This window comes from Rattus norvegicus, chromosome 1 (genome assembly GCF_036323735.1).
Source record: "Rattus norvegicus strain BN/NHsdMcwi chromosome 1, GRCr8, whole genome shotgun sequence".
In the NCBI taxonomy this organism is placed as follows: Eukaryota; Metazoa; Chordata; class Mammalia; order Rodentia; family Muridae; genus Rattus; species Rattus norvegicus.
In genome coordinates, this window is record NC_086019.1 from 216,359,887 (window position 1) to 216,385,980 (window position 26,094).

Here is a 26,094-nt window from a genome sequence, read left to right on the forward strand (position 1 = left end):
AAACAGACAGAGAGAAGCAAGGAAGCGATAGACTTTCTTCAGATCAAAACAACAGCAAGGAGCATCGGAACCTGGAGAAGACAAGGGGATCTGGACAAGGTTACTACAGCCAGAGTGCCACAGTCCTGGCGGATGAACTTCCCACTAGCCAGGGAGGCCTCTTGTCTCATGCTGGGTGAGTCTTCTGTGTGCCTGGTACCCTAGACCAGACGTGTTCATGTCACTATGTCACATTTTCCTCCTTCCTACGAAATTATGCTCTCTTTGGAAAACAGAAACCACCACCACTAACAATAAAGAAACCAGAAGCTGCCCCCAATCCCACTAGGAAAATTAACTATGAACCACCATCTAGTCCTTTGCTTCCTCTGTCCAAATATAGTGTGTGATGGTTACTGTTGACAGAATCTACCATCACCTAGGAGACAAACCTCTGGGCATGCCCGTGAGAGTTTGGGGATTGGGTTAATCGAGGTGGGAAGACCCACTCTAACTGTGGGTGGCACCATCCCATGGGCTGCAGTCACAGACTAAATAAAACTGTGACAGTAAGTGGAACACTGTCTCTGTCTCCCCGTCTTCTCTCTCTCTCTCTCTCTCTCTCTCTCTCTCTCTCTCTCTCTCTCTCTCTCTCTCTCTCTCTGCTTCCTGACTCTGGATATACGGTAACCAGCTGCCTCAGGCACTTGCTTCCATAAAATTCCTGACATGATGGTCTTGAACGGTGAGCCAGAGTAAACCCTTCCTTCCTTGAGATGTCTGTCCAGCGTCATAAATAGTCGTGAGAAAAGTCTATCGCAAGGGGCTGCTCTGTGTCTGCTACTTCTCTTTAGGCAACCGGAAAAGTGAGCTCTGCTTATCAAACGCTTTCACCTCTACCACTTCTCAGCACAGCGAATTACAGCATGTTATTGACCCAGTCCCTCAGTTACCCTCTCTGCTTCGAGGAAGCCTCGGAAGCAAGCCTAGGGAATATACCTTTGACGCAGAACCCTGCTAGATCCTGTCTTTTTAACAGAGGAAGCTTTTCTGCTCCCTTGAGTTTGAGGAGCCGTGGTTCTGCCCTTCACACAGCTCTCAGTAGTGATTCCCAGAGATGTGCAAAGGAAATAGCAGCTGACTGATAAATGCAAATCCTCGTGTCCCTCCCACTTCCACCCAGCAATCCTGATTCAGTTGAAGGCGGGGCCCAAGACTGTGTTAAAGAGCACTGACTTAGAGAGTGGGCCACAACAGGGCTGCCACCTAAGCATGCAGAAACCATACATCCAGTGCTGGCCACTCCTAGTCCCTGGCTACCATCTTAGAGAACTCAGAGGATGGTGCTGTAGATCAAGTAACAGTCTGCTCTCTTGCCTGTTCCAGGGTGAGGCCACATTCCAGAATGCTGACCAGGACCAATGCAAGCACCTGTGGAAGTACTTGGCAATGTCAAGACAATCATCACACTCACTAAGGATCACACACTGCCTTTGCCACTCCTGGACCAGCCCAGCCCATTGGAGGCTAAAATCCCAACTTATTAGAAATACAGATGGGGTCCATCTGGCCTGAGCTATAGCCTGTGTCAGCAAGCTCCCCACATGACATGTGAGTGTCACCGTAGCGCCATACCCAGTCCTGGACAAGGGACTAGACAGTATATTCCATGTCTCCCTCCTAGTGTTCTCAGAGGTCCAGCCACGCCCATTCTATAGGGTTAAGGACCCAGAAGCTACAGCAGGACCCCCACACCAGAGCCCTCAGTACTCCCCAGGGACTCCCAGATCCACTTCACAGGTCAGACTGTGGCCCAGTTACAAGCCGTTGTCACAGCAGCAGAGGGGAAGTCAAATCAACAGCTCTGCAGCCCTCCCTGGACAGCGGAACTGTAGCTGACCCCCGCCGTCTGTCTGGAGCTCCGTTCTGTCCTGGCCCACTGTGCCTGCAGTCTGCAGCTCAGAGCCAGGTTGGATGTCCTGCCTCCAAAGCATTCAGTCTCTGCAGACACAGCTGGGGACAGGAAGTAGGATCTGGGGCGGAGGAACCAGGAGCTCAGTTTGGTCTGAGGACATTTCTTTCTTCGCAGCCAGACCCAGTTCTGTGTGCCTTTTGAAAGGAAGTAGAGAATAGCTGTGCTCAGCCCAATGAGGCCGGCCTCTTTCAACATTCCAGTTGCTGCCATTTCCAATTACAACTTCAGAGGGCTCCTATAATTTATACATCCCAGGATGCACTGCTCCAGCTGCTTTATGATGGGAGTTCATTACACCATTAAGGTTAAACTTTTATAAAGTACTGAGCAGGTGGTGGGCTGGGCGCCCAGCTTAGTTACCGCTCCCAGAAGCCTGCTGAATGGGGTTCACCTGGGGAAGGGAGGGGACAGGCTCTCTAAAGGGACCAAGAAACAGAGAAGGCGGCTCCTAAGGTGCCCAGAGCCTCCATTAGCCTGTTTATTAAACTGCATAGTATAGCAGGCAGGCAGCAAGGAGAACAATCTGGAACAGCTCAACAGCACTGGCAGGGGGCATGCGGGGTGAGAGGAACCATCCTGTGTGAGCCTGAAAGACGTTGCCAAGGCCAGGGAGGTGTGGGGTCTGAGGAGGACAGGGCTGGGAAGTTGAACAGCTACAAATGACAACTCAGCCTACACATGGGGAATAGACCTGGGGCTTCCTGGGAGTGTAGTGGAATATCCGAAAGGAGGATGGCTATCCAGGGGCTCACAAAGTCCTCAGTGGAGGTGAGGGCAGCAAGCAGGATGAACACCCTGAAAGTAGGAGCCACACTGACTGGCAGCAGATGTGGCTTCTACCATTTCCTGGACATTCCAAGGAAGCTGACGTTCCACACTCTCCTTAGCTGTGAAACACTCCCTGCTCCTTCTAGGTGCCATGGGACAGTCTTGAGTGCAAAGGGGAAAGTGTCCACAACTCAGAAGCTACCGATGCTCTGCATTAAACGTGACCCTGAGCCTGGAGTTCTTTGAACTGGGTCTGGAAGGATATCAGGGAGTATGTGTCATGTGTCAGCCACTAATCAGGAAGAATCTAGTGACTTTCCTCTTATGCCTCCCAGCTCCACATAAAAGTCCAATGATAGTAGGAGCTCAGTTTGATGGTGACCTTTTGTCAGCAGCCTGGCCCAAGCTGAAAGGACCCTGGAGAAGAATCCCTCGACTCAGCAAGAGGGAACTGTGGCTGGTGTCAGGCGCATGGGCAATCCTGGCCTTCTTCACACATCTTTATAACCGAGGGGGCTTCTGCCTGGGACTTCAAGCCTCAGAGGGTACGCTGTGGTACCTACAAATTGGGTTCACTTCACTGTCCAGCCACTGAGGAAGCTGTTGTGGCCAGGCCATGCTGTGAAGCCCAATCTGGTTTGCAGACCCGTCATCCATCATCCTACAGCCCCAGGGTGGCCAGAGGGGCCACAACACTTTGCTTACAGGAGCTCTGAGAGAAACTGGCTTTCCCAAAGGCCTCAGGAGAGGATCATTAAACAAAGGCAAGAGCTGAATGAAGGGGTGCCAGAGGGAAGCAAACCAAAATAGGAGAGGAACCAAAAGGAGCTGGGGGTTGGGAAGGGCAGCTTCAGAGCAGGCTGCGTTGTGAGCAGAGTGAGACTCCAGAGGGGACCAGCAAAGCAGTGCCAGCTTAGAGAAGGGGTCCAGCTGCTGGCAGGGAGGGATGCCCAAGGGGCGTGGCCTGTACTGAGGAAGGATCTGGGGTCATCTAGCGTCAGAGGGCGCATAGTACTGGGTAAAAGAGGGTCTTGGCTGCTAGAACAATGGTGAGAAATGATCATGAGAATTACTGAGAACACTTAGCCAGCACTGGGCACCATCATTCTAGGCTCTGGGCAGGAACGCCTAAGGAGGTGTCGTTTGATACCAATGTGCCACATTCCAGCAGAGCCCCATTCTCCTGTGTGTGTGTGTGTGTGTGTGTGTGTGTGTGTGTGTGTGTGTGTGTGTGTGTGTGAGAGAGAGAGAGAGAGAGAGACAGAGAGACAGAGAGACAGAGAGAGAGAGAGGCAGAGAGAGACAGAGAGAGAGACAGAGAGAGTTAGTTAGTTCATGTGACCCACCCAAGCACCAGTGCACTACATACAGTGAAGCTCTGTCTTTAGGTAGAGTCCATGTCTGAAGTCCTGTGTTATTTAAAAGTAGAGAAGATGAACAAGAAGTAGAAAGTCAGTGGTAGGCATGGGTGGCGTGCTCTTAGAGACAGGCAGTCTCTGAAGAGCATGAAGCGGACAGGGTACTGGACGTCCCAGGCTTCTGCAGCTCAGGCTGCAAAGGCTGGGGCTGTTCCCTCAGCTACCAGCCTAGGACTGCCCAGCCATTCTGTAGCCTGCAGAGAAACTGCAGCAGGGCAGTTGTCCCAGGACAGTGAAAGAGCTGTGAGAAGTGGGAGTAGGCTGCAGGGCGTGCCAGGGGAGCCTGATGTAATCCCAGCCTGCAGAAGGCGGAAACTTGGGAAGTTAAGTGAATCGTCACCTAATGGCAGTCTGGCCGCAGATTTCCAACAAGCTGTGCCAGGCCTGCCTTGCCCCCACCCACAAGTCAGTCCTCTGCTCTGGGACTCTGAGAGGATCCTTCCTGAGAGAGCCCCTGCCAGGCACTGAGTTGATGGGCGCTGGGGAGAGCTGATGAGAAAGCAGAGGGGGAACCCTGCTGTGGAGAGTCAGGCTTCCGGGATGCAGGGCTCACCTCTTTCACAGACTTCTGTGTGTTTTAGGGAGGTGGGGTAGAAGAGAGCTAGGTGGCTACTTGACAATCTATCCCTCTACCTCACAAAACCCATCCTGAATCGACCTAGTCAGAAGGCACATGAAAACAGGGAAAGCAGGATCCACAATCCTGGAGAGCCTTCTGCACTTCATACAACCAGGGCCCAGGTACTTCTCAGCCAACCAGTAAACATAGCACAGGACAGATGACCTTTCTCAGGACCTCCTGCCCCTTTCCTGGCAGCTGTCGAGCTACAGGATTCTCTCAAAGTCTGTCTGGGAGGCTTGGGGGTGAGTAGACGTGCTTCATCCTGAGTTTGTGTCCAGCCTTAAGCACTTCTGGTTTGCCTGACAAACTCATAGGCAATCCTAACCTTTGTTTAGCACAGTGTCTGCCCTGGGCCCCTTCCCTCCCAGCATCACCTTCCAATATGGTTCAGCCAGGATAAATACCCTTACTGCTGACCTACAAACAGAAAAACTGAAGCTCCGAAACTTATGCATAGATGCCCAGCAAAGAGGAAGAGAATCCAGGCCTAACTCAGCATATTTCTCCAAGAGTACCCACCCTACGGAAATGGGCACTCCTGGTCCTCACAGAGAAACAGGGGCCTGACGTAGGCCCGACAGGACATAGGGATGTGCTGTTTAATAAACACAACATACTTGACTTTAATAAACAGGGTGGGGGGGATCCCAAGGAGACTTAAACACCCTTAAATCTGGCAACTGAATGACCGTTAGCAAGTTTTGAAACATCATCTAAAAAGGGGTTCATCTACCTGCCCCTAGAGTGGTGAGGAGGAAATGAACGAAGGAACCGACAGATGCCTGGTGCTGGCATCTCTGACCAGCAAATGTTACATCACTGGTTCCTCGCTTTCAAAGAAGCAAGGGCGAGCAAAGGGAGCCATATACACTTGTAGGGCTAGTCTAGACAGAGTACACTTCAGTGGAGCATGAAGAAAGGCTTCCTGTAGGAAGAGGCTTGTGTGGAGTCTGGAAGAAAGGCAGGGCTGGCCTGGGACATGACAATGAATTCAGCCTGTTCAAACCCTGGTTCCCTACCTGGTTGCCTATGTAGACCTGAGCAGGTGATTTAACCTCTTCCAGCCTCCAATCAGATGGAGCTTAGGGGATGGAGGAGTGAAAGGGACACCTGCTGCAAAGAATAAACAAGATTCTCTATCTCTCAAGCTGTCATCCACAAGGTGAAAGCTGTTGCTGCTGTTGTTGTTACTGTTTACGTGGTTGCTTTGAGGTAGGGTCTATCTAGGTAACCCCAGCTACCCTAAATCTTGACATGTAGAGCAGATTGATCTCAAGCTTTCAGTGATCCTCCTGCCTCTGCCTTCTGAATGCTCAGACGCCAGTTGTGCACCACCACACTTAACTCCTTATTGTTATTTTGTGGCCCAGCAAATCCCTCTGCATACACACATCGGTATCTTCTCCGACTTCGAATATGAAGAGATTCACAAAAGTCAAGCATAGTCATGTCCCCAGAGGGACAAAATTACAGTCCGTGGAGCCCCCCACCCCTCACGTGGCCTGTCCGCCAGGACAACGAGAAGGGGGAGGTGCAGGGTGTATGGTACATAATGAAGGAACATCAATAATGAATTAACCACAAGTGAGTCCAGGAACATCAATCATAAATTAATTAAATGGCTCCATGAGAGACCGTGACAAGAGCCTACTGGGGATGAATTAGTGTGGGAGTCCTATCTCAGCCTCCATAGCCAAGGCCACCTTCCTCAGGCCCTAAAGAGACACAGCAGCTCTTTGGTCAGGAAGGTTTCCAGGTGAGGGGATGCTTCTTAGAGACAGCCCCCCGAAACAAGTGCAGACAAGCCCTGTTCTCCCCCCACCCAGCCCCCAGCTTGGAGAACTCTCCAACGCTGAAAGGATTTTGATGAAACTTCCCAGAATAGTAACCTCCTGGGCTGAACTCAGGCAGGCGAAATTTCATGGGGTAATTTGGTGAGAAAATTATTAAAAAAAAAAAAAAAACCTAGAAGTAAGTGCTAGGAATAGCAGAAGCCCTCAGTGGCTTCAGAGACAAGGGCAGCCTTGAGGACAGTGTCAACACCCTCATGGGGATCCTTCATAGCCTCTAGATTACACTCTGGCCTGGTGCCACTCTGCTGGGAGCCACCATCTAAAAGTCACAAGGGAAAGAGACTCCATGTCCTGTGCAGAAGGCCCTCCTGCCTTCTGCCCCTTCTCACGCCCATCACCTAGAGAGCAAACCCATAGATTTTGTGGCGTCTGCCTCCCCTCCACATTCCATTAGGTTCTGCGTCTCTATTTAGTTTCTCAGGGTTGCCACTAACCTTGCTCCAGTGCTATGACCTGGACCTTCTGTGTCCTTGTCCACCAGCAGCCCTTGTACCTGTTCTAGATGTCTCTTCCTAGGGTAGTGGTCCCCGGCCCCAGATTCTTATGCCATCTGTGATGGCCTTCTTTCAGTGATGGCCATCTTTTACATAAATGTACATCCAACCTGTGGCCCTACCCTCGTGGTCCTGGAGACCCAGCTCTTCCCTGCCCTTCCAATGACGACGGTCATTGCTTCTAGTTTCTTCTGGCTTGTGCACCCTGCTGGCCTTCCTAACTACATCCACTATTGTGGTCTAACCTCTCACTGGTCCTAAAGAGCCTGGGTTAAGAGCCAAGACCTTGTCCAAGTTTCCTTTAATCACAGCATTCAAACTACTTCTCCTCATTTAACCTCTTGAAGCATCACTTCTGGAAACTCGAACCCCCGAGGGTGGAATCTGCACCTTCTGCTCTAGGGTACCCGACTTGTTTTCATGACCTTCTCTGACTCCAACCCACAGCTGGTACTGAGGAAGTAACCACCTCCTCAGCCAACAGAAGCACCCCTAGAGTGATGTCACCGAGAGAGACTCCTCCGGGGCAGGATGGCCCTGCCATCTCTGTATCAGATATTGGAACCTGCTACTCCTCCCGGGTTCTATTCAGATCAGGATGCCGTGCTTTTTGGTGGAATAAAATCTGACTACAGAGAAAGAACCTTAACTGGGTAAATGCTCCCTGGCTCCCATCGTGATCTCGGCTCCATGGGCTTTATACGGTGAAATTCTTATAAGAGGTTTGTTATCTCTGTCTTGCAGAGAAGGGAACTGAGGTGTGGAAAAGTACCAGGGCTGAAATCTAGATGTCTGCCCTCAGACATACAATATCCACAGGCTGTGACACTATCTGGACTGTCCTCATTGGACTTCCCGGTGTTGGAGGAAGAGCTAGGAGGCAGGCGTGGATCACCACGCACACTCCTGGTCACACATAGGCCTTTGAGAGCCAGGCTCTTTCTAAAGAACACTGAGAAAGCAGAAGGGCTCCTCAGCAGACACCATCACAGAAAGCATGAAGCCCACCCTTCCATCCTGCCCAATCTAGAAGGCTATCCTGCTCATCGGGCCCTACTTCTTCCTCCTGCTTCAAAGTCCCACTCCACACACCCACCAACACCAGGCCAGGCAGACACCAGAGCCCACAGATTCCCACGCCACCAGCCGCTCACACCCCCTCAGCCCTCACTTCCCACAGACACACGTGGCTCCACGCATGTGTACTCTCTGAACAACCGTGGTGGAAACAGCCCTGCCCTGCTTTCCCCAGCCACAACCTGCTAAGCACCTCGTGAAAACCACACCTTTGCTCCTGGCTACACTGATCCCCACCACATGATCTCTCTTGGGCTCCTAAGCAACAAAGCGATCCCCACGAAAAATCAGTCCTCTGGGCCTCGGAAAGCTATACCATGCAGGTGCGCCCCCATCCACACCAACTCTAAGAGGTGCCGGTATGAAAAAAGAGAATCAAGATAAACATTTTTCAGCCCTGGCCTGTGGTAACCACATCGTCGGATGCCCTGGATTCCGCGGTTCTGAAAGACTTATCTTCCCCTGACCACACACTCATTGAGGCTTCCCCGAGCGCTAGTTGCCCAGTCTGCTGGAGTGTAATGTTATGCTATTCTGCTGAGAAACTGAACTCAGATGGAGAGCTTGCCTAACAGGTGATGAATGCAGAGGTCCCCACTCTGACCTGGAAAGGAGAAGGCAGGGGACAGAGTGGCTCTCGCAAGCAGGCCACACCTTTAGCTAAAGACTAAAGTAGTAGGCTCACCTGGTGCTCCCTCCTCTGATCAATAACCTTTGGTCAGTAATGCCGGATTCCCTGGCACCCCTTGGGCAGAGAAGCTGGGCACTGTGACTTACAGAGCCAAGGAAGGAAAGGCTGCCAGGAGCTGAGTACAGCAATTTTTAGAGAAACATGGAGAAAGAAAACGGGAGTAAATCTGAAGGCTGGAGTGGAAAACCTCAACTCCAACGAGTGCCTTGCCCTCAGTGTCCATGTCTGTGACTAGACTCCTGCCTCTGATGGATTTGTCGAAAGTCAGTATCTATGACCAAGGTAATCACCTGACCAGGCTCCCTAATATTCTCAAACCCTGGGATAGTGCAGAAAGCTCAGCCCTGCTTTGGGGAGCAGAGGCTAACTCCTCTCAGCATCTTCTGATCTATCCCACTTGCTGCCCAGCTCCACTGTGCAGAGTCCCAGCATCCCAAGCAGATGGCAAGGGGTGGCTAGAAAGGGCCCTGGAGCCCCAAACCATAAGGCTGAGCCACAAATCAGAACACACAGGCAGAGGTGTGGAAGGCAAGCGGAGGGGATGTAAGTAGACTGAAGGCTTCCTCCCTAATGGATCTGTTAGACAGAGCGCTTTCCAGGCAGGAGGTGAAGTGCCAGGCACTTCCTCCTGGGAGGTAGAAAGGCACTGCAGGAAGCATGCAGATAGCCAGGGACACCTCTCATGCCAGCCTGGGAACTGCCAAGAAAACACTCACCACACCAGGCTATGCCTAAGTGGTAGCTATTGGGGCAGAGTGAATCCCCCAGCATGGAGAGATCAGCTCACCACACCTTTTACCTCAGCTCAGCACTGCAGCTTGGACACGAGGCAGAAAACTTTATACCTCAGGGAGCAAGCTTTTGCAGTGAGTTGTTGCGCACAGCAGACACAGGGATGCTAGAGAAGAAGAGCCCAGAATGAAGTAATTTACAGTTCTCCTTACCTTCCCCACCTGGAGAGGGTGTTCAGCCAAGTTGAATCACATCAGGATAGAGGTCTTGGGACTTCTCACCATATTTATCTAGCCTTGGGGTACCTTAAGGATGCTCATTGACTCTTTTCCTCCTCTATGTGTCTAAGGCATTCCCTGTCCCCCATCCCTCTGCCATACAGCCTCAGCCTCCCCCGCAGGATCACCTGCTCTGAGCCCACTTGGTAAGCACCCTGACCCGGTCATTTTCTTTAGGCCATGGTCTCCAGAATGCCGACATGACTGCTCTCCACTCCCATTCTCAGAACCAAGGGAAATTCTCAAGAGAAAATACACTTTCCAAGTCTCCCTCCCACACATATACCCTAGATCTGTCAGCCACAGACACCTTCTAGACCTTCCCAGATAATAAGGGGTGTGTGTGTGTGTGTGTGTGTGTGTGTGTGTGTGTGTGTGTGTGTGTGTGTGCAGCCCAAGCAAAGGGCTTCCTCCTGTGTGGGCCACTCCTGCAGAATCCATACCTGCCATGGCCAAGTCCAGAACCAGAACCGTCCTCGGGAGACCCAGGGCCTGGTTCCAGCTCAGTAGCTGACTCAGAGTGTCAACAGATCCCACATCCCCCAACCAGGAGCATGTATACTCTGGGCCTCTAGTTCCCCATGACAAACCTTCGACCTACAGTTCCCTTCCTCCCCAGTCACATTCCATGCCTCCATTTCCAACTACCTCATGTCTCTTGCCTTGGTCTCTTTACCTGATGAGAATCCCTGACTTTCCTATAGCCCCTTGCTGCTTATAGAATCCTCCATACGCAATCTCCTTTCATTCTCTGTGACCACTGGTACCAGTGTGTGAAGTGACTCTTAAAGGTAACAACACCTGCTCAAGGTCACACGGCCAAGACAGGAATTCAAGTCATCTGGCTCTAAATACAATGGACAACATGCCAGCTTTAGGGAACTCAGCTCAGGTCCCTCAAATGAGGAAGGCTTCTCCAAGCACCCATGTTGGCAAAGAAACACCCTTCCCATGAAAAGCTCAGCTCTTTGCTTCTGCTTCTGTGCCTTCCCCCGTAACATCCTGAAGTCTTCTTCAACATCTCTAGGGGTCTGCAAACTGATGCTCTGTGAAGTAGGACATCATGTGGCACTGAGAGGAGAGAGAGAGGTAAAGAGGAAGAGGGAAGAGAGGGAGAGAGAGAAATATAGGGAGGGAAAGAAAGAGATAGACAGAGGGGGGACCTTCCCCAAAGCTTCTCAGAAGACTGGTTAGGACATATGCAACCCCCAAACACTCCCAGTAGCCACAGAACCATCTTTCACGCATCCCAAATGATACAACTCTTAGAAACCCAGTAGCATCTCCATCAACCAAGTGAAAAGGAAGAGTCCTGGGACAACAGACAGATGGTGAGCCAGATGGCCCCCTGAACTACAGACATGGGCTACTTATCTGCACCTTTCTGAGTCTCTTATAGTCAGAAACAAGGACCACCAGTGAGAACTACCTATTTGTCCCATCTTCCCCAAAAATGGGAAGGACTCATGAACCAGGTTCATAACTGGGCAGAGCTCTACCTGGGACAGCAACCAAGACCTCATGGTAGACACATGGTGTCTCTTATTCTCAATCCATCATAAAGAACACCAACCTTCTTCCAGCCTTCTGCCCCAGGCCAGCATACCAAAGCTGAGCCCCATAACAGAGACATTGCCCCTACTGATCTCCCTGTAAGGGTGGGTATTTACCCTCTGATCTACCAGGGTCTGAGGGCCACCAGGCTTCCCTCACAGTGCTAGTCATTCCAGGGCACTGCGCTAAGTCAAGGCCATTTCTCACAGCTGGGCCGGAGCCACTAGTCATGCCCAGGACACTGATTCTTCAAGCCCCCAGGACCATCACTCCAAACCATGTCAAGCCCAAGGCCAGAACCATGCCAACATCCAAGCAATGGCAGCACTTTCTCACACCCATGCCCACCGCACCATCATGGCCCAGCAGCACCAGCTGGCCACCCACCCGCACCAGCTACGTTGCATCGCCCTCCTGTACAGAGGGTGCACCCTCCTCACACCTGGGCGGTCACCGCTTCACCAAGGCGGGGGTGAGTCTTCTGACACCCTCGCCCGGAAAAATCACGCTGCCCGTGCTGTATCCACTTTGCCCACGCCCGTGCCACGCGTGTCACCATCCCCACGCCGGTGGCCCGGAGCTCCTCGGACCTCACACCTGCCACGGGCGCGCGTGGCAGCCGCACCTCCGCCCGCGGACCTGTCGGACCGGCCACGGCGCGCAATGGACATTGCCCAGCCCGCCACGCCGCGCGTAGAGCTCCCGCGCCCGGGGCTCGGCCCCGGCCCCCTTACCTCCGGCCCGCCGCAGGGCTTGGCCCGCCGCGGCCACTGCGACCGCCACCTCCATCCTGGGCTCCCCAAGGCCCCTATTCACTAACGTTGCTTCCGCAGGGCGCCGGCGCCGGCGCGAAGGCCGCCTCCGCCCCCCGGGGGACGCTGCGTCCTTTACGTAAACCCCACTCCGCCGCCAGCGGTGACCATGGCGACGGCCGTGGGGCGGTGGCGCCCCCTAGTGCCAGGGAGGGGAGAGGCGCACAGGCCCGAGGTGGCGGAGCCCCGAATCCCCGGGCGTGGGGGCGGTGGGCGCGGGGCTGAGGCCTCCACGGGGGCTCCGTGGGCAGACGAGAGGGGTTGGACCACAGGCACTGAACAGGGGCACGGAAGCTGCTTGGGTTCCCCTCCTTCAGGTCCCGCGTGACAGGGTTTAGCGTGGGAGATGAAAAATAGCAAGTAGGATCACCGGAGAACTGGTTCGTTTGGGGGGAGGAAAGGAGAGAGATGGGTTCCACCTCCTTCGGGGACCTAGCAGCGTCTTGAGGAGTTGGGACACGTCTTTATCTACGTTCTCCCCTCTTCTTCTACTCTCACCCTCCTCAACACCTAGCATAGTGCCTGCCAGCCAAAGGGGAGTTTGATCGATTTTGATTTTCTGGTAAATGAAGAGAATCGCCCCTCCTGTTCTCCTTCACACACGCCCATCCATTCATACGCAAGTCGCTCAACTCCTGGGAGCTGCTTTTTAGCAAGGGTACAGCACAGCTCTGCTGGTGTGTTGGGTTGAGTCTGGGGAGTGGGTGGGTTCAGGCTTGCCCTTAAGGGCATCAGGTCACTGCAGGAGGCACATGGGGCTAAGAGCTATAGCTGCAGAGGGTCATGGGTAAGAGTGGATCTAGAGGTCATGATGATGCAATCAGCCAAGTCTCAAAAGTCCAGCAGAAGACATGAGAGGCCAGAAGGAAAATAACACAGAAAAGCGTCTAAAATGTTGCCTGGGCCCAGTAGTCATCCTGAGAAATCGGGATGATTGATGCTTGTTCTGTAAGGCGTGGAGGCCATAGGTGGACATCTGGCTGAAAGTGAAACCCTGAATCCAGAACAGACTTCTCTTTGTTGCAGTAGTTCAGTCCCTCTTCAGGCAATTCCGTATCATCTACGGTTGTTTGCAAAGATAAGGTCTGGCTTAAGTAAAGAAAATGGATGGTGGGAACAAATCCGGGTACTTCAAGAATTCATGAAAAGGAGCTCCTGATGTCTCAGGAAATACAGAAGTCAGGGGAGGCTTTGATTATAGTTCAGGGGCCTTATCTCTAGATTGTCATGATTCATTCAAACCACACAGAGGTCAGATCTCTTGCTTCAAAGTTCCAGACCCCTAGAAGAAAGTATTATATTGGTCCTGTGAACCGTGGTGGATCACCTAATGGCAGGCAGAAAGTATTCTGCAATGTCAGCCCTTTTCCTTATTCACAGATGTTCCCAATGGAGAAAGCATGGCTGTGTGGCCATCATAGATAGTCTACTAGAGTCTACCCCTTAGCTGTCCAGCACACAGGATACCACACAAGCTCCTTACACACACACACACACACACACACACACACACACACACACACACACAGAGAGAGAGAGAGAGAGAGAGAGAGATGTCCTCCTCTTCCTCTCCTCCTCCTCTTCCTCCTCCTCCTCCTCCTCCTCCTCCTCCTCTTTCTCCTTCCCAGGGGTCCAACTTTCACTAAACCAGTTCTGACAATCTATAATGCAGGAGGCCAATATTATTGGGGATCCTCAAGATGATGTCCTAGTCTTGGTCAGCTGCTTCAGTGATTCCTGTGTAGGGCATTCCACACCAGGATTATTCACTGCTACTAACATAACCTTTGAACTCTTCCAGCTGGATATGCGACATGGGCACACCATGGGGAAGCTTACTAGAAGTTCCAAACCTCAGACCCAAGATCTCAGCTTGATTACAAAACCCTCAGGGGATCCCTGTGCATGTGAAAGTTTGGGAAACTGTCATTGTGAAACTGGGGGAAAGAGGAAAAGGGAAAGGTAAAAAAAGCATTTTTAATCTTGATCATTCCCATTAAATGCTAAACATTTGAGGTTCTGTTTTTTAGCATACATGAGATCCCAGGTGCAATCACCAACCCCCAAACAGACAAAAGGCATTGGTTAATTATTTAGAATTCATCACTGTGAGTGAGGAACAAGGAAACACAGGTCAGGCTGCAGGCATTATTTTTGCAGCTGGTTTTGAACTCCTGGAAGGACATGACTTCCTTCTTCTGACTCCTTATTCCTCTTTGCCTTCTGTCCACATCTCATTTGGCTAGCAGGCTGACCTAAGTCTTAACCCTGCCTGTCTCTGGAGTCTCTCTCTCTCTCTCTCTCTCTCTCTCTCTCTCTCTCTCTCTCTCTCTCTCTCTCTGTGTGTGTGTGTGTGTGTGTGTGTGTGTGTGACCATCCACCTCATCTTACTCTTTGCGACACTGTCTCTCACTAGACCAGGACTCTCTAAGTCACTGATTGGCTAGACACTGGCTGGCTAGCGAGCACTAGGGGTCCTCCTGTCTCTGTCTCCCTGACACTGGGCCATTTCCAGAAAGGACCTCTCTATTTAGGCCTGGTTGCCCTAGAACTCACTATGTAGACCAAATTGGCATCGAATTTACAAAGATCTTCCTGCCTCTGCTTCCTGAGTGCCAGGATTAAAGTCATGTCACTGTGTCTGGCTTTTTACACAAGTGCTAAGGCTCTAAACTCAGGACCACATGCTTGCTAAGCACTTTGCCAAATGAGCATCTGCTCAACCCTTCTACTCCTACTTCTGAGACCCTTGGCAAGGAACAGCCATGAAGGGCGGCTAGCTCTGAATACATACTCTCTGGGGTCTGTCCTGGTGGGGTTCCAATACCATGCTTGCTTTTCCTCAGAGTACCTTCTGTCTGGCCTGGTTCAGCTTGGTATCACTGGAGACAGTCAGCAGGGTTGTGAATGGACAAGCTGAGGATGTCAAAATGAAGCACCAGAACTAATGACAAGTCGTGGACTGGTCCTGGTCCAGCTGCCTAGCTGTGTTCCCTAAGCTTTGTGTCAAATCTTCTCTCTGGCCTCAGTTTCCCTCTGGGTCCCAGTGGGGATAATAACATGGCTCCTCCTCCCAGGGGGCTGTGTGGATTAACTAATTAATGAGTGTGACATCGCCTGTTTCCACAAAGGGGCTGATTAAATGCTGGGTGTTGTTATTAGAAGCGATGGAGGGTGTGTGACAGGCAAAGTCTGCTGGAGACGGATCCGCTCCCCTTTGTGTCCTCCCCACCCCCCTCCTCCGTCTGCCCCACATTCTGCAAGCTGAACATCTTGCAAGACAAAACCAAGATGATTTTTTTGGCACCCCCCAAAGACGGCGTATAACTTTTGCACATTTCCCCTGTGCTGGAATGTGACTCACGGCTGAGTTTCATAGTATAATTTGTCTCCAACAGCTGGCACAACTGTACCCTGCCCCAGACTCTCACAGCAGCTGTAGACAGGGATGCTTTAGCCAGTGACTGCAAAATTCCTGAGCTGGACACCACCCCTGTGGGTTTTTTTCTTCTAAAACTGTATTGGCCCTTGGAGACCTGGACTGGATGATCTCATCCACTGCACACACCCACACACCCAAATGCACACAAACAAGCAAGCACCATCACAACCACCACCACCACCAACAACAACCCACCCACACACACACACACACACACACACAACACACAACACACATACCACACACAGCCAAAGGGAGAAAGTGTCACCAAGACACTCCTGATTTCTGCAAAGGCTTAGGAGAATTCAAAACACATAGGGCTTAAAAGTATAAAGTGTCATCTGTTCATTGCTGGGGGACGGGGGAAATACCACAACTACTTCTCCACTTGGATGCAAGGTATTAAATTACTGGATGAAATCACAAGTCTGGGGCATGGTGACTTCATGGTACCCAGTCCTGGATCCTTATAGCTGGTGTGAAAACTTTGACCACCTCCAGGGAGCAGTGCAGATCTTCCACCCCTGAGTATACAAAGTACCAGCTCTCCCCTGTATCCTGGCACCCCAGATGGGGGTAGGTGGGAAGAAATTGTTTGGTTGCCACCAGGTAAATAAGTCTGCTGCTGGCATCCCAAGAGGGGAATGTTGTTTATCCAAATAGCACAAACTCCACCAGCCTGGGGAGGAGAGAGCAAAGCTCTGGAGGCTGAGCTGTTGGGTTCCCATAGGGAGAGAGATTAGCCAGTTGCAAAGTCTAGGAAATGCATGTGAACTGGAGTATGGGATACCGGGAGCCAGCATCGTGTCTGGATTATCTTAGGCATCTCCGATTTAGCATTTCAGACCTTCCTGCCTCTGCAAACAGATGCTGTTCCTGAACTGCTAAACCTTTGGCCTCCCTGTCTTCCTTTGGCCTGCTGCTATTAAACAACAGGAGTAGATCTCAGGGGCTCCCTGGCTGGAGGTGGAGCCTGGGCTACATGACTCAGCTAGCATTGGAAGGGCTGGAAGATCAGCCATCATCCTAAGGAGTGAGTTCTTCCCTCCCATCAGGAAGGAGCCGCAAGCCCACATCTTTGACCTAAACTAGTTAGTTTACTAATAGCGGTTCAACGGATGTATGAGAATGTCTTAGTAAGGCTGGCAATGGTTAACACACTGGAGGAGGCCACTCTGATGATGTTTTGCTGCTAGGAATGATGGAGGAGACCAAGCAACCTTATGCCTCCCAGGGGAAGGTTTAGGAGGTTTCTGTACTCTGGCTTCATCCCTGTTCACTTGGGCATCACCAGAACCTTCCCCCCAAATGCCCAGAGGATTGAGAGATCCTCTCGTCTCATTAAGACAGCCTATTTGTAAGTGTCTGCTCCTCGGTGGGCATTGTAGTAACTAGATTTTTTTCCTTGGGGCACTAGGGAATGACAGAAGTGTAAACACAGATGTCTCAGGAGAAAGTCAGTGTACTCACTGACTGGAATGATTCATCTGTACTCTCTGGACACCAAAAGCCAGTGTAGAAAGCCTGGCTACTCGAGGGTGTCCTTCCCTCTACCTGTTTAACCCACTCATAGTCCCACTCACACATCTATTCGTTTGCCATCCACCCAATGTGTCACTTCATCCCGCCCACCCACACATTCACCCATCCACAAACCCATCCAGTCTTCTTTGCTTTCACAAACCCACCCACACACTTATCCATCTATCATTTCTTCTTTCTTTTCCTCCACAAACCTATGCGTCAATCCGTCCACTCATCCATCTATTTATCTGTCCTTCCTTCTATCCACCCACTTATCCATTCTTCCATCTATTCTGCCTTCCCCCTGTTAACCCTGGCACTATTACTTATCCATCTACCTACCTCTTCAATCATTTCTTTATTTTTCCTTTCAATTTTTTTTGAAAAAAAGTGCATAAGGTGTGTGTGTGTGCGTGTGTGTGCGTGCGCGTGCGCATATGTACTCATTCATACATTCCACAATACATTTGTGAGAATCAGAGGACAGCTTGTGCTCACTGGTCTAACCATCCACTATGTGAATTCCAAAAACTGAACTCAAGTCATCATGTTTAGTGGTAAGCACCCTTACCCACCAAGCCATCTCTCCAACCCTCTTCTAAATATCCTTGAAAAATCCATTTCTGCCCCTTTTGATCAGTATCTCCCAACAGGGTGCCTTTGACTGTCTTCAGGGCAGCTGCAGTGGCTCTCACCTCTCATCCATTTCCACCCAGCTGAGTGACCTTTTAGAAATGAACATCGAATTATGTCAAGTCACTGCTTAAACTCCAGCTGTGGTTTTCATGGCTCTAAAAAAACAGACTCCATTTTTTCCCTTGGATATGACTGGAGCGTGTAAAGGCTGTACCTTGACGGATCTCTGCTTATGTACTTACCTACTACCACAGCAAGAGAAGACGCAGAGCATTTCCAGTTTCGTGCGTCCTTCAGTCAGCATCTGCCTCCCTAGAAGTAGCCATTGTTTGGACTTCTGTCCTATAGATTGTCTGTCAATAAACTTCCTACCAATGTAATCAGAGGGGAGGTATTTCTGATGACTCTTCTAGGTTGTCAACTTGACTACATCTGGAATTAACTAAAATCCAAACGGCTGTACACCTATGAGAGATTTTTTTCTTTTCTCCTTTTGTTTTTTCTTTTCCTTTCCTCTTCTTTTTTCTTTTCTTTTCTTTCTCTCTTTCCTTTTTTTGTTGGCACTGGGTATGAGATTTATTACTGAACATGATATGGTAGGGTACAAGAGAGCACTATGGAAGTCCTTGGGAAATCAGGGGCTGTCATTTGTCTAGGGAACCACAACTGGGGATATATATGTGACCCCATAGCCTTCAGGAATGAGCTGCTTCTCAGTGACCATGTGTTCACATTTACCTGCATCAAACTTGGTGAAGCCACATTTCTTCTCATCTCAAAGAGCTTGAATTTGAACTTGGCTCTACACAGAGTCTCAATCATTTGTTCCTTACTCTATGTGGTGCTGATGGACATGGTGACCTGGCCAATGTGAACTCCTAGTCACTGTCCCCTGGGATTGTCCAAAGGCACCACACATACCTGTGAATCCTAGCACAAGACAACGTCTTGTTGATTCAGGTGACATGAAAATGGCGGAGCCTCATTCAAACATGAAAGCTGTCCTTGCCATGACTCTTTACCATGTACTTGTTGGCATAAATACAGGCAGCCCCCAGGGCTTCAGAAGACAGTTGCTCATATTCATCTGATACATGTGGTCACAAAGTGGAATTCATCCAACTTTGCCTTCTTCTGTCCCAAGTCAAAGATGAGGATCTTGGCATGAGGGATGCCTGGGCAAAAGAGAGATTTTAGGTATAGCTTCTTACCAGTAACACCCAGTGGGGCAGTGGCCCATGAGGACAATAGGATCTTCAGTGGAAGGCCAGAAAGAAAGAGTGGTTTAGGTTTTATGAGAAAAGGTTTCTCTGAGTAGCCATGGTTGTCCTGGAACTCACTTTGTAGAGCAGGCTAACCTCAAACTCAGAGATCCACCTGTCTCTGCATCCTGAGTGCTGGCACTAAAGGTCTGTGCCACCACAGCCCAGCAAAGGTTTTTGCTTTATTTTGAGGGACTTTTCTTTTTTTTATATATAGTTTAATGTATTTTAATAGCAAACTTACAGGAACAGCACAGAAGACAGACAACATTAAAAACATGTACTTGCATGTAGGACAACTCCGTTAGAAAAGTATAGTGTAAGGCCCTGGGTTCGGTCCCCAGCTCCGAAAAAAAGAACCAAAAAAAAAAAAAAAAAAAAAAAGAAAAGTATAGTGAATGGATGGAATCTACTGTATGATAAAATGCTACAAACACCATTTAGTTGCTGTCAATAAGAAATTTACTTATTTAAAAAAAATCCAAATGCTGGCATTGTCCAGAAAATTTTAACAGGTTTATTTATAATTGTTATAAAGTTGAACTGTTGAAATGTGTTCACTGGAACATTTTGCTTGCATTAATGCTTTACATCTTGCATTTATATTAAAAATTCACACACAAATGAACGTGGAGAAACTGCCAATACCTGATTCTGTCCCCTATGTTTCCACTCACAATCATATACTTAGGTACCTTTGACCCCCATGGAAAAAATATCTAACATTCAGAACTACTGATAACTGGAAGAAGAGGGAAAAAAATTTTTTTTGAGAATGAAATGTTTCCCCTCATAGTGGACTCTTAAGCACGTTCTCCGAGTATGCGGCGTGCTAGCTGGATGTCTTTTGGCATAATTGTTACACGTTTGGCATGGATAGCACACAGGTTGGTATCTTCAAAAAGGCCAACCAGATAGGCCTCACTTGCCTCCTGCAAAGCACCAATAGCTGCACTCTGGAAGCGCAGGTCTGTTTTGAAGTCCTGAGCAATTTCTCGCACCAGACGCTGAAAGGGGAGCTTGCGAATCAGAAGTTCAGTGGACTTCTGATAGCGTCTGATTTCTCGGAGTGCTACAGTACCAGGCCTGTAACGATGAGGTTTCTTCACCCCTCCAGTAGAGGGCGCACTCTTGTGAGAGGCTTTTGTAGCCAGTTGTTTCCTGGGTGCTTTACCACCAGTGGATTTGCGGGCAGTCTGCTTTGTACGAGCCATGGTATGAGCACCTCCTTACTTACCCCCCTTCTCCTTCGGCTGGAGCTCAGCAAGCAAGAGGCGGCGCTGGCGTTAGAGAGCGGCGGCGGCGCGGCGAAGGCTGCCGAGGGACTTTCCTTAACTAAGTAATTTGAAGTGGAAAGACCTCCTTCTACTCCATATCTTTGAGGTAGGAAGATATACCTTTATTTCTGACCAACCTTTAATCTGAACCACACCTTCTGGTGGCAGCCTATATAAAGTACGTGAAAGAAGGAAGCTTGCTCCTTTTGCCTGCGTGCTCTCACTCTTGCTAGCAAGTCCATTCCTACATTGGTGTTAGAGTTTACTTCTTTGGGAATCTGACATATACTGAAGACCATCTGAGACATCCAGTCTTGTGGATTGAGAAACTACTGAGTTCTTGGACAACTACTGTTAGACCAGCTGGACCACAGGCATTCTAATAAATCTTCTCTCTGTATCTTTCTCTCTCTACCTTGCTCTCTATATAATATATGTTATATATTATATATTATACACGCTCATACACACATATTCTATAACTTTTGGTCCTCTAGAGAACACTGACCATTACAGTATACTTCCATATCTGGTTAATCTTTCTCATTTTATTTCTATGTAATACAACCAAGAATTTGGTTTTCACATAAATCAATCATTTTGTGTTTGTGTGTATGTGGGAGTTCTGTATGTAAAGGCCAGACATCAGAGTCAGATACCTTCCTCAATCTCTCCTCCACAGTTTTTAAAAAAAATTTTAGGGCTGGAGAGATGGCTCAGTGGTTGAGAGCACTGGCTGCTTTTCCAGAGATCCTGAGTTCAAATCTCAGCAACCACATGGTGGCTCACAGCCATCTGTAATGGGATCTGATGTCGTCTTCTGGTGTGTCTGAAGACAGTGACTGTACTCACATACATAAAATACATATTTAAAAAAATTTTTAGACAAGGTCTCACTGTGAAGTCTTGGTTGGCCTGGACCTCACTACACAGACAAGGCTGGCCTCAAACTCAGAGAGCTCTGCCTGCTTCTGCCTCCTGAGTCCTGACCTTAAAGGCGCACCTACTTTTGACACAGTGCCTGCCACTGAACTCAGCACTTACCCATTTGACCTGGCTAACTAGCTAGTGAGCTCCAGAGATCGGCTAGTCTCAGCTCCTCAACACTGTAATTATAGGCACACTCCCCCATCCTTGGATTTTTATGTGGATGATCCACTACATAGAGATTTTTATGTGGATTTTATGTGGAGAGCCAAACTAGGATCCTTGGGCTTGTACAGCATGACTGAATCATTTCTCTGGGTCCCTGTAGAAGTCATTTATTCTTTTTCATTGCCATTCAATTTTCATTAGATGCATTTATATAACTTGCCAGTGTACTCTCCTGCTGATATATAACATTTTTTTACTTCAGAACTTTTATAGATATAGATCTGCTATGCTTTAAAGGTTTGCATTCCACTAAAATTTCTTTCCCCCTGCCCCCCTTCGGAGCTGAGGTCCACTAAAATTTCTATGTTGAACTTTAACCTCCAAGATGATGCTATTAGATGTCAGGCCCAAGAGATGCAGGAGTGACAGGTATGGGCATGTAGCTGCTGTGGACAAAGGAGAATGTTGTTGCCAAGGAGGGTTGGTTCTTGGACTTCCGGGAGGCTGGGGTCACTGCTGGGCATCCTTGCCCTGTAGCAGCCCAGGGGGCCTGTGCCATCACTCAGCCTGCAGGCCCACGGAGTCGTTGCCCTGCTGAGGGAAGGAGAGCTCAGGATGCTGTCCATGGGCTATAAACACAGTGGGCGTGCCTGAGGGACCAGTGGAGCAACCAGCACAGAGGGCAGGGTGGTGGTGCAGCGGCCTGGAAGTCTTGAGGGTCCTGCCCCTGCACACTGTCTGACTGAACAATGCACGGTGCCTGAGATGAAGAATGGCTTATCTTCTGGATTGGGTCTTTTTAAGAGACTTCCATGGTCCATGCTGCAGCTGGACTCCATCTTGATGTCTGTGGTCCATGCCGCCACTGGCAACCACGCTGATATCCATGCTCCATGCTGCTCCTGGCTGCTATGTGCAAGAAAGCTTCTTTTCTGTGGTGGTATCAATGACTACAGACTCATAACTGAGAAAGAAAGACGTTGAAGGCTTCTGTGACAACATCTCCACCCCCCCCACACCTCCCAAAAGAAACAGTCTAGACAGGAAGCTATTGAAGAGAGTTCTTTGAAAATATGATAAAGACAGTTGATGTCTCTAGTAGAGGGGTGTGGAGGGACTTCCGGGGGGCTGGTCACTGGGAGTTTGAGCATGTCTGGTGAATATATGGGGAGCACGAATTGGACTTGGTGTTTTGGGGGGTAGTGAAAGGGAGAGAGGATAGACCTGGGAGGAATGGGAAGCACGTGTAATAGGGGTACAGTGTATGAAATTTCCAAATAATTAGTAAAAATACATTGAGAGGAAAAGATGTGGGGCCCTTGAGAAGTGATTATGCCATGGACTTAGCACTTCGAAAAGAGCACAGGGGAACTGGTCAGTGCCTTGTGTCTTCTGCCAAGTAAGGACCCAGTAAGGACTGCTTTGATGGTTAATCTTGTCAAATCTTCAGGATTTAGCGTCATTTAGGAGACAAAATGATTAAGTATGCCTCTGAGGGAGTTTCTAGATAGGAACAGTTGAGGAAGGAAAGCACACTTGGTCTGAGATCCCACACTGAATAGAAAGAAGAAGATGAGTTCCTTTTTATTGATTCTTTATTGGTCTTGCGCCCCCCCCCCATGGCAAAACACCATGACCAAGGCAACTTATAAAGAAAGCATTTAATTTGGGGTTCACAGTTCTGAAGAGTCATAGATTCCACTACCAATATGGTGGGAAGCATATCGGCAGGCGGGCAGGCAGGCGGGCGGGCGGGCAGTCAGGCAGGCAGGCACTGAAGAAGTAGCTGAAAGCTTACATGTTGAGATAGCAACTATGAGGCAGAGAGAGAGAGAGAGAGAGAGAGAGAGAGAGAGAGAGAGAGAGAGAGAGCGCTAAGTAGGAATAGTATGGGATTTCAAAACTATAAAGAACACTTCCAGTGGCATGTTTCCAAAGCCACACTCCTAATCCTTCCCAAACAGTTCCACGAACTTGAGATCAAGTATTCAAATATATGAGCCTATGAAAGCCATTCTTATTCAGACACCACAGTTCACTCCCTGGTTCACATAGGCTTGTAGCGATATCATTGTGAAAATACACTTAGTCCAATTTCAAAAGTCCCAATGATCTCTCACAGTCTCAACACAGTTATAAAAGTTCACAGTCTCTTCTGAGACCCAAGGTGATCTCTTAATTATGACAATCTGTAAAATTAAAAAAAAAATGAATCACATGCTTCCAACATACAATGACACAGAATACACATTACTATTCCAAAAGGGAGGAAATGGGGCAAAGTAAGGAAATACGGGACCAAAGGAAGACCAAAAAGAGCAGGGCAAGCTCCTAATCCTGTAGTTCTATCCCTGATGTCAAAGGACTTAGATGGCTCTGCCCCTCCAGGTTTGCCTAGTGCAGCACAGCCTTTCTCTCCTGGGCTGGTTCCACCCTGCTGTGTGTGGCTCTCCTTGGCAGGTATTTCATGGTGCTGGAATCTCTTTGATGCCTTTTTTCTTTGAATTGCTTTTAAAATCAGAGGCTAGCCTTTACCAGACTCTGAATCTGATTGCCCTTGATCTTGGCCTTTCTTACGTTTGAAACTATGAGAAATAAGTTCAATTACATTATTAGAAACAAGCATTCTCAGTGTTGTACAAAAAAAATTACAAACAAAGCAAAAGTGATTTGGCAAGCCAATTTCTTTTTGTAAAAAGTGTGCACCAAAACACAAGTTGGACTAGCAAACACATTCTGGAAGCCATCACCATCCAAGGAAGAAGCCCTTGGAAAACCATCCAGATGGGCTGGGCGGTAAAGGTACTTCCCACCAAGCCTGAGTTTAATTGCTGGGCTCTATGTGATGGAAGGAAATAACTGATTATATATTTGTTTGTTTGTTTTGTGCATTGGTCTTTTGCCTGCATGTATGTCTGTGTGAAGGAGTCAGATCCCCTAGAACTGGAGTTGTAGACAGTTATGAGTTGCCATGTGGGTGCTGGGAAATTGAACACAGGTCCCCTGGAAAAGCAGCCAGTGCTCTTAACCCCAGTTCTTCAGCCCAAGAACTGATTCTTGAAAGTTGTCCTCTGACACCCACTTGAGGGTGTGCATGACTACACACACACACACACACACACAGAAAGAGAGAGACAGAGTCAGAGACAGAGAGACAGAGACAACCCCATCCATGTGGTTCAGCTCAGAAGGAAATGGTGATCCTTTTTATGAGAGAAGCTAGTGTTCCTGTATAGACTGCTTAGTACAACCCAGCAATCTGGGACTCCTGCTCACCGACTTGGAAACAGTCACTTGACCCTTAGGGAGGAGGATTTTGTAAGTAGAGGGCAGGGTGGTAAGCTAAGTCCATTGTGTTGGAATCAGAGCTGGGACTCAAACTGGAACTCTTGTCTCATACCCAATGTGTACTGAGGCAGTCAGGGTGGCCTGCTTAGCAACTGCAAAAAACAGGGCAGTAACACAGGTCTGTAATCCCAGTATTGGAAAGTGGAGGCAGGAAAAGCAGGGGCTCAAGGTTGTTCAACATTACATAAAAAAATAAAAAGATTCTGTCTCTTTAAAAGAAAGGCATTTGGTTTGAATTTCAGATAAACATCATTTGTGATCCAGATGAAGTTCCCATTTAGTCAAGCGTCTTAGTTTTATCTCAGAGTTGATATGGAGTTTGATGTGTAGATCGGGGCTGACCTCTGCTTTCTGGGGTCCTACGCTGTCCAGAGTTTTACCATGCTTGTCCCTTGACAGACCAAGCTACCTTTGACCTGTTTGATGTCCTTCCTCCTTGGCTTCTACACATTGTCTGGCCTCTGGCTAGGCTGCCTGTCTGCAAGTTTATCCACAGTGTCATCTGCCCTTCTGGCCAGATCTTGAGAAGGACACTTGATGTCTCTCCTCGGGTTCATCAATAAATGGAGGTGACAGCATCCCCAAAAGCTAAAGTTTCCTGGTACACTAATCTGAGGCAGTGCCTGGAGCACTTGCGGGACAGGAGCGCAAAAGGCTCCAGGGTAATGTCCACATGAACAAGCTCGTTCTTTAAGCCAATCCCAGACTGTCTTGGGTCTTTAGGCTGAGGGGCAGGTCTGCAGTTTCCTAAACTTCTCCCAGATAACAGTCTTCAAGGCACTGGCTCGACTCTGGGAAAAAGGGCCAGGCCTACCCTGTTCATGCCCTGTCCCCGGTGTTTGGCTGGTGCCTGAAGTAGGAGATCAGTTAATACTTGTGCAATCTGTGGGTGATCCCTTAGTAATCACAAGCATCAATCCCCATGTTGTACAGATAAGGGAACAGAGGCACAGAGAGGGAAAAGCACCTCAGGTCACACAGCATGGTGCAGGCTGGCCTAGGACCAAACCTGAGGGCTGATTCCCACCACAGGCATCCTTTTACTCAATGCTCTAGGAGGTATGTCCCTTCCCACAGTCCTCCACTCCAACCCATTCAAGTTGAACTCCCTCTATGAGGACTGGTTTCCTGTTTCTCATCTCAGTTTCCTTTCTGGGAAAGGGTTGGCTCACAAAGAGGGAGGAGATACAGGAAGTCACTCCAGCACCTTTAAACCTCCTCTAACAAGCTGACCTCTGGGCATCAAGCCCCTGCCAC

General features: G+C 49.2%; 2 protein-coding genes and 1 pseudogene across 6 annotated transcripts in view; all 3 read right to left on the bottom strand.

Annotated features, from left to right (window-relative positions):
• Positions 1–12,333, bottom strand: part of Dagla (diacylglycerol lipase, alpha) — a 56,705-nt gene extending 44,372 nt beyond the window's left edge. For 3 of the 5 annotated variants that reach the window (XM_039079785.2, XM_063264449.1, XM_063264446.1), the window contains exon 1: positions 12,176–12,333. The gene's annotated coding sequence lies outside the window, so the exon portion shown is untranslated. The remainder of the gene's footprint in view (positions 1–12,175) is intronic. The other 2 variants (XM_017589261.3, NM_001005886.2) reach the window with 2 other exon arrangements.
• A 6,174-nt stretch (positions 12,334–18,507) lies between these two features.
• Positions 18,508–19,407, bottom strand: Rpl10-ps9 (ribosomal protein L10, pseudogene 9; annotated as a pseudogene).
• Positions 19,408–19,654: 247 nt separating this feature from the next.
• Positions 19,655–20,449, bottom strand: H3f3bl2 (H3.3 histone B like 2). The gene has a single exon (XM_017590300.3). It carries the CDS (start codon positions 20,329–20,331, stop codon positions 19,921–19,923), a length of 411 nt encoding a protein of 136 aa, XP_017445789.1. The 5' UTR covers positions 20,332–20,449; the 3' UTR covers positions 19,655–19,920.
• Positions 20,450–26,094: the final 5,645 nt, after the last annotated feature.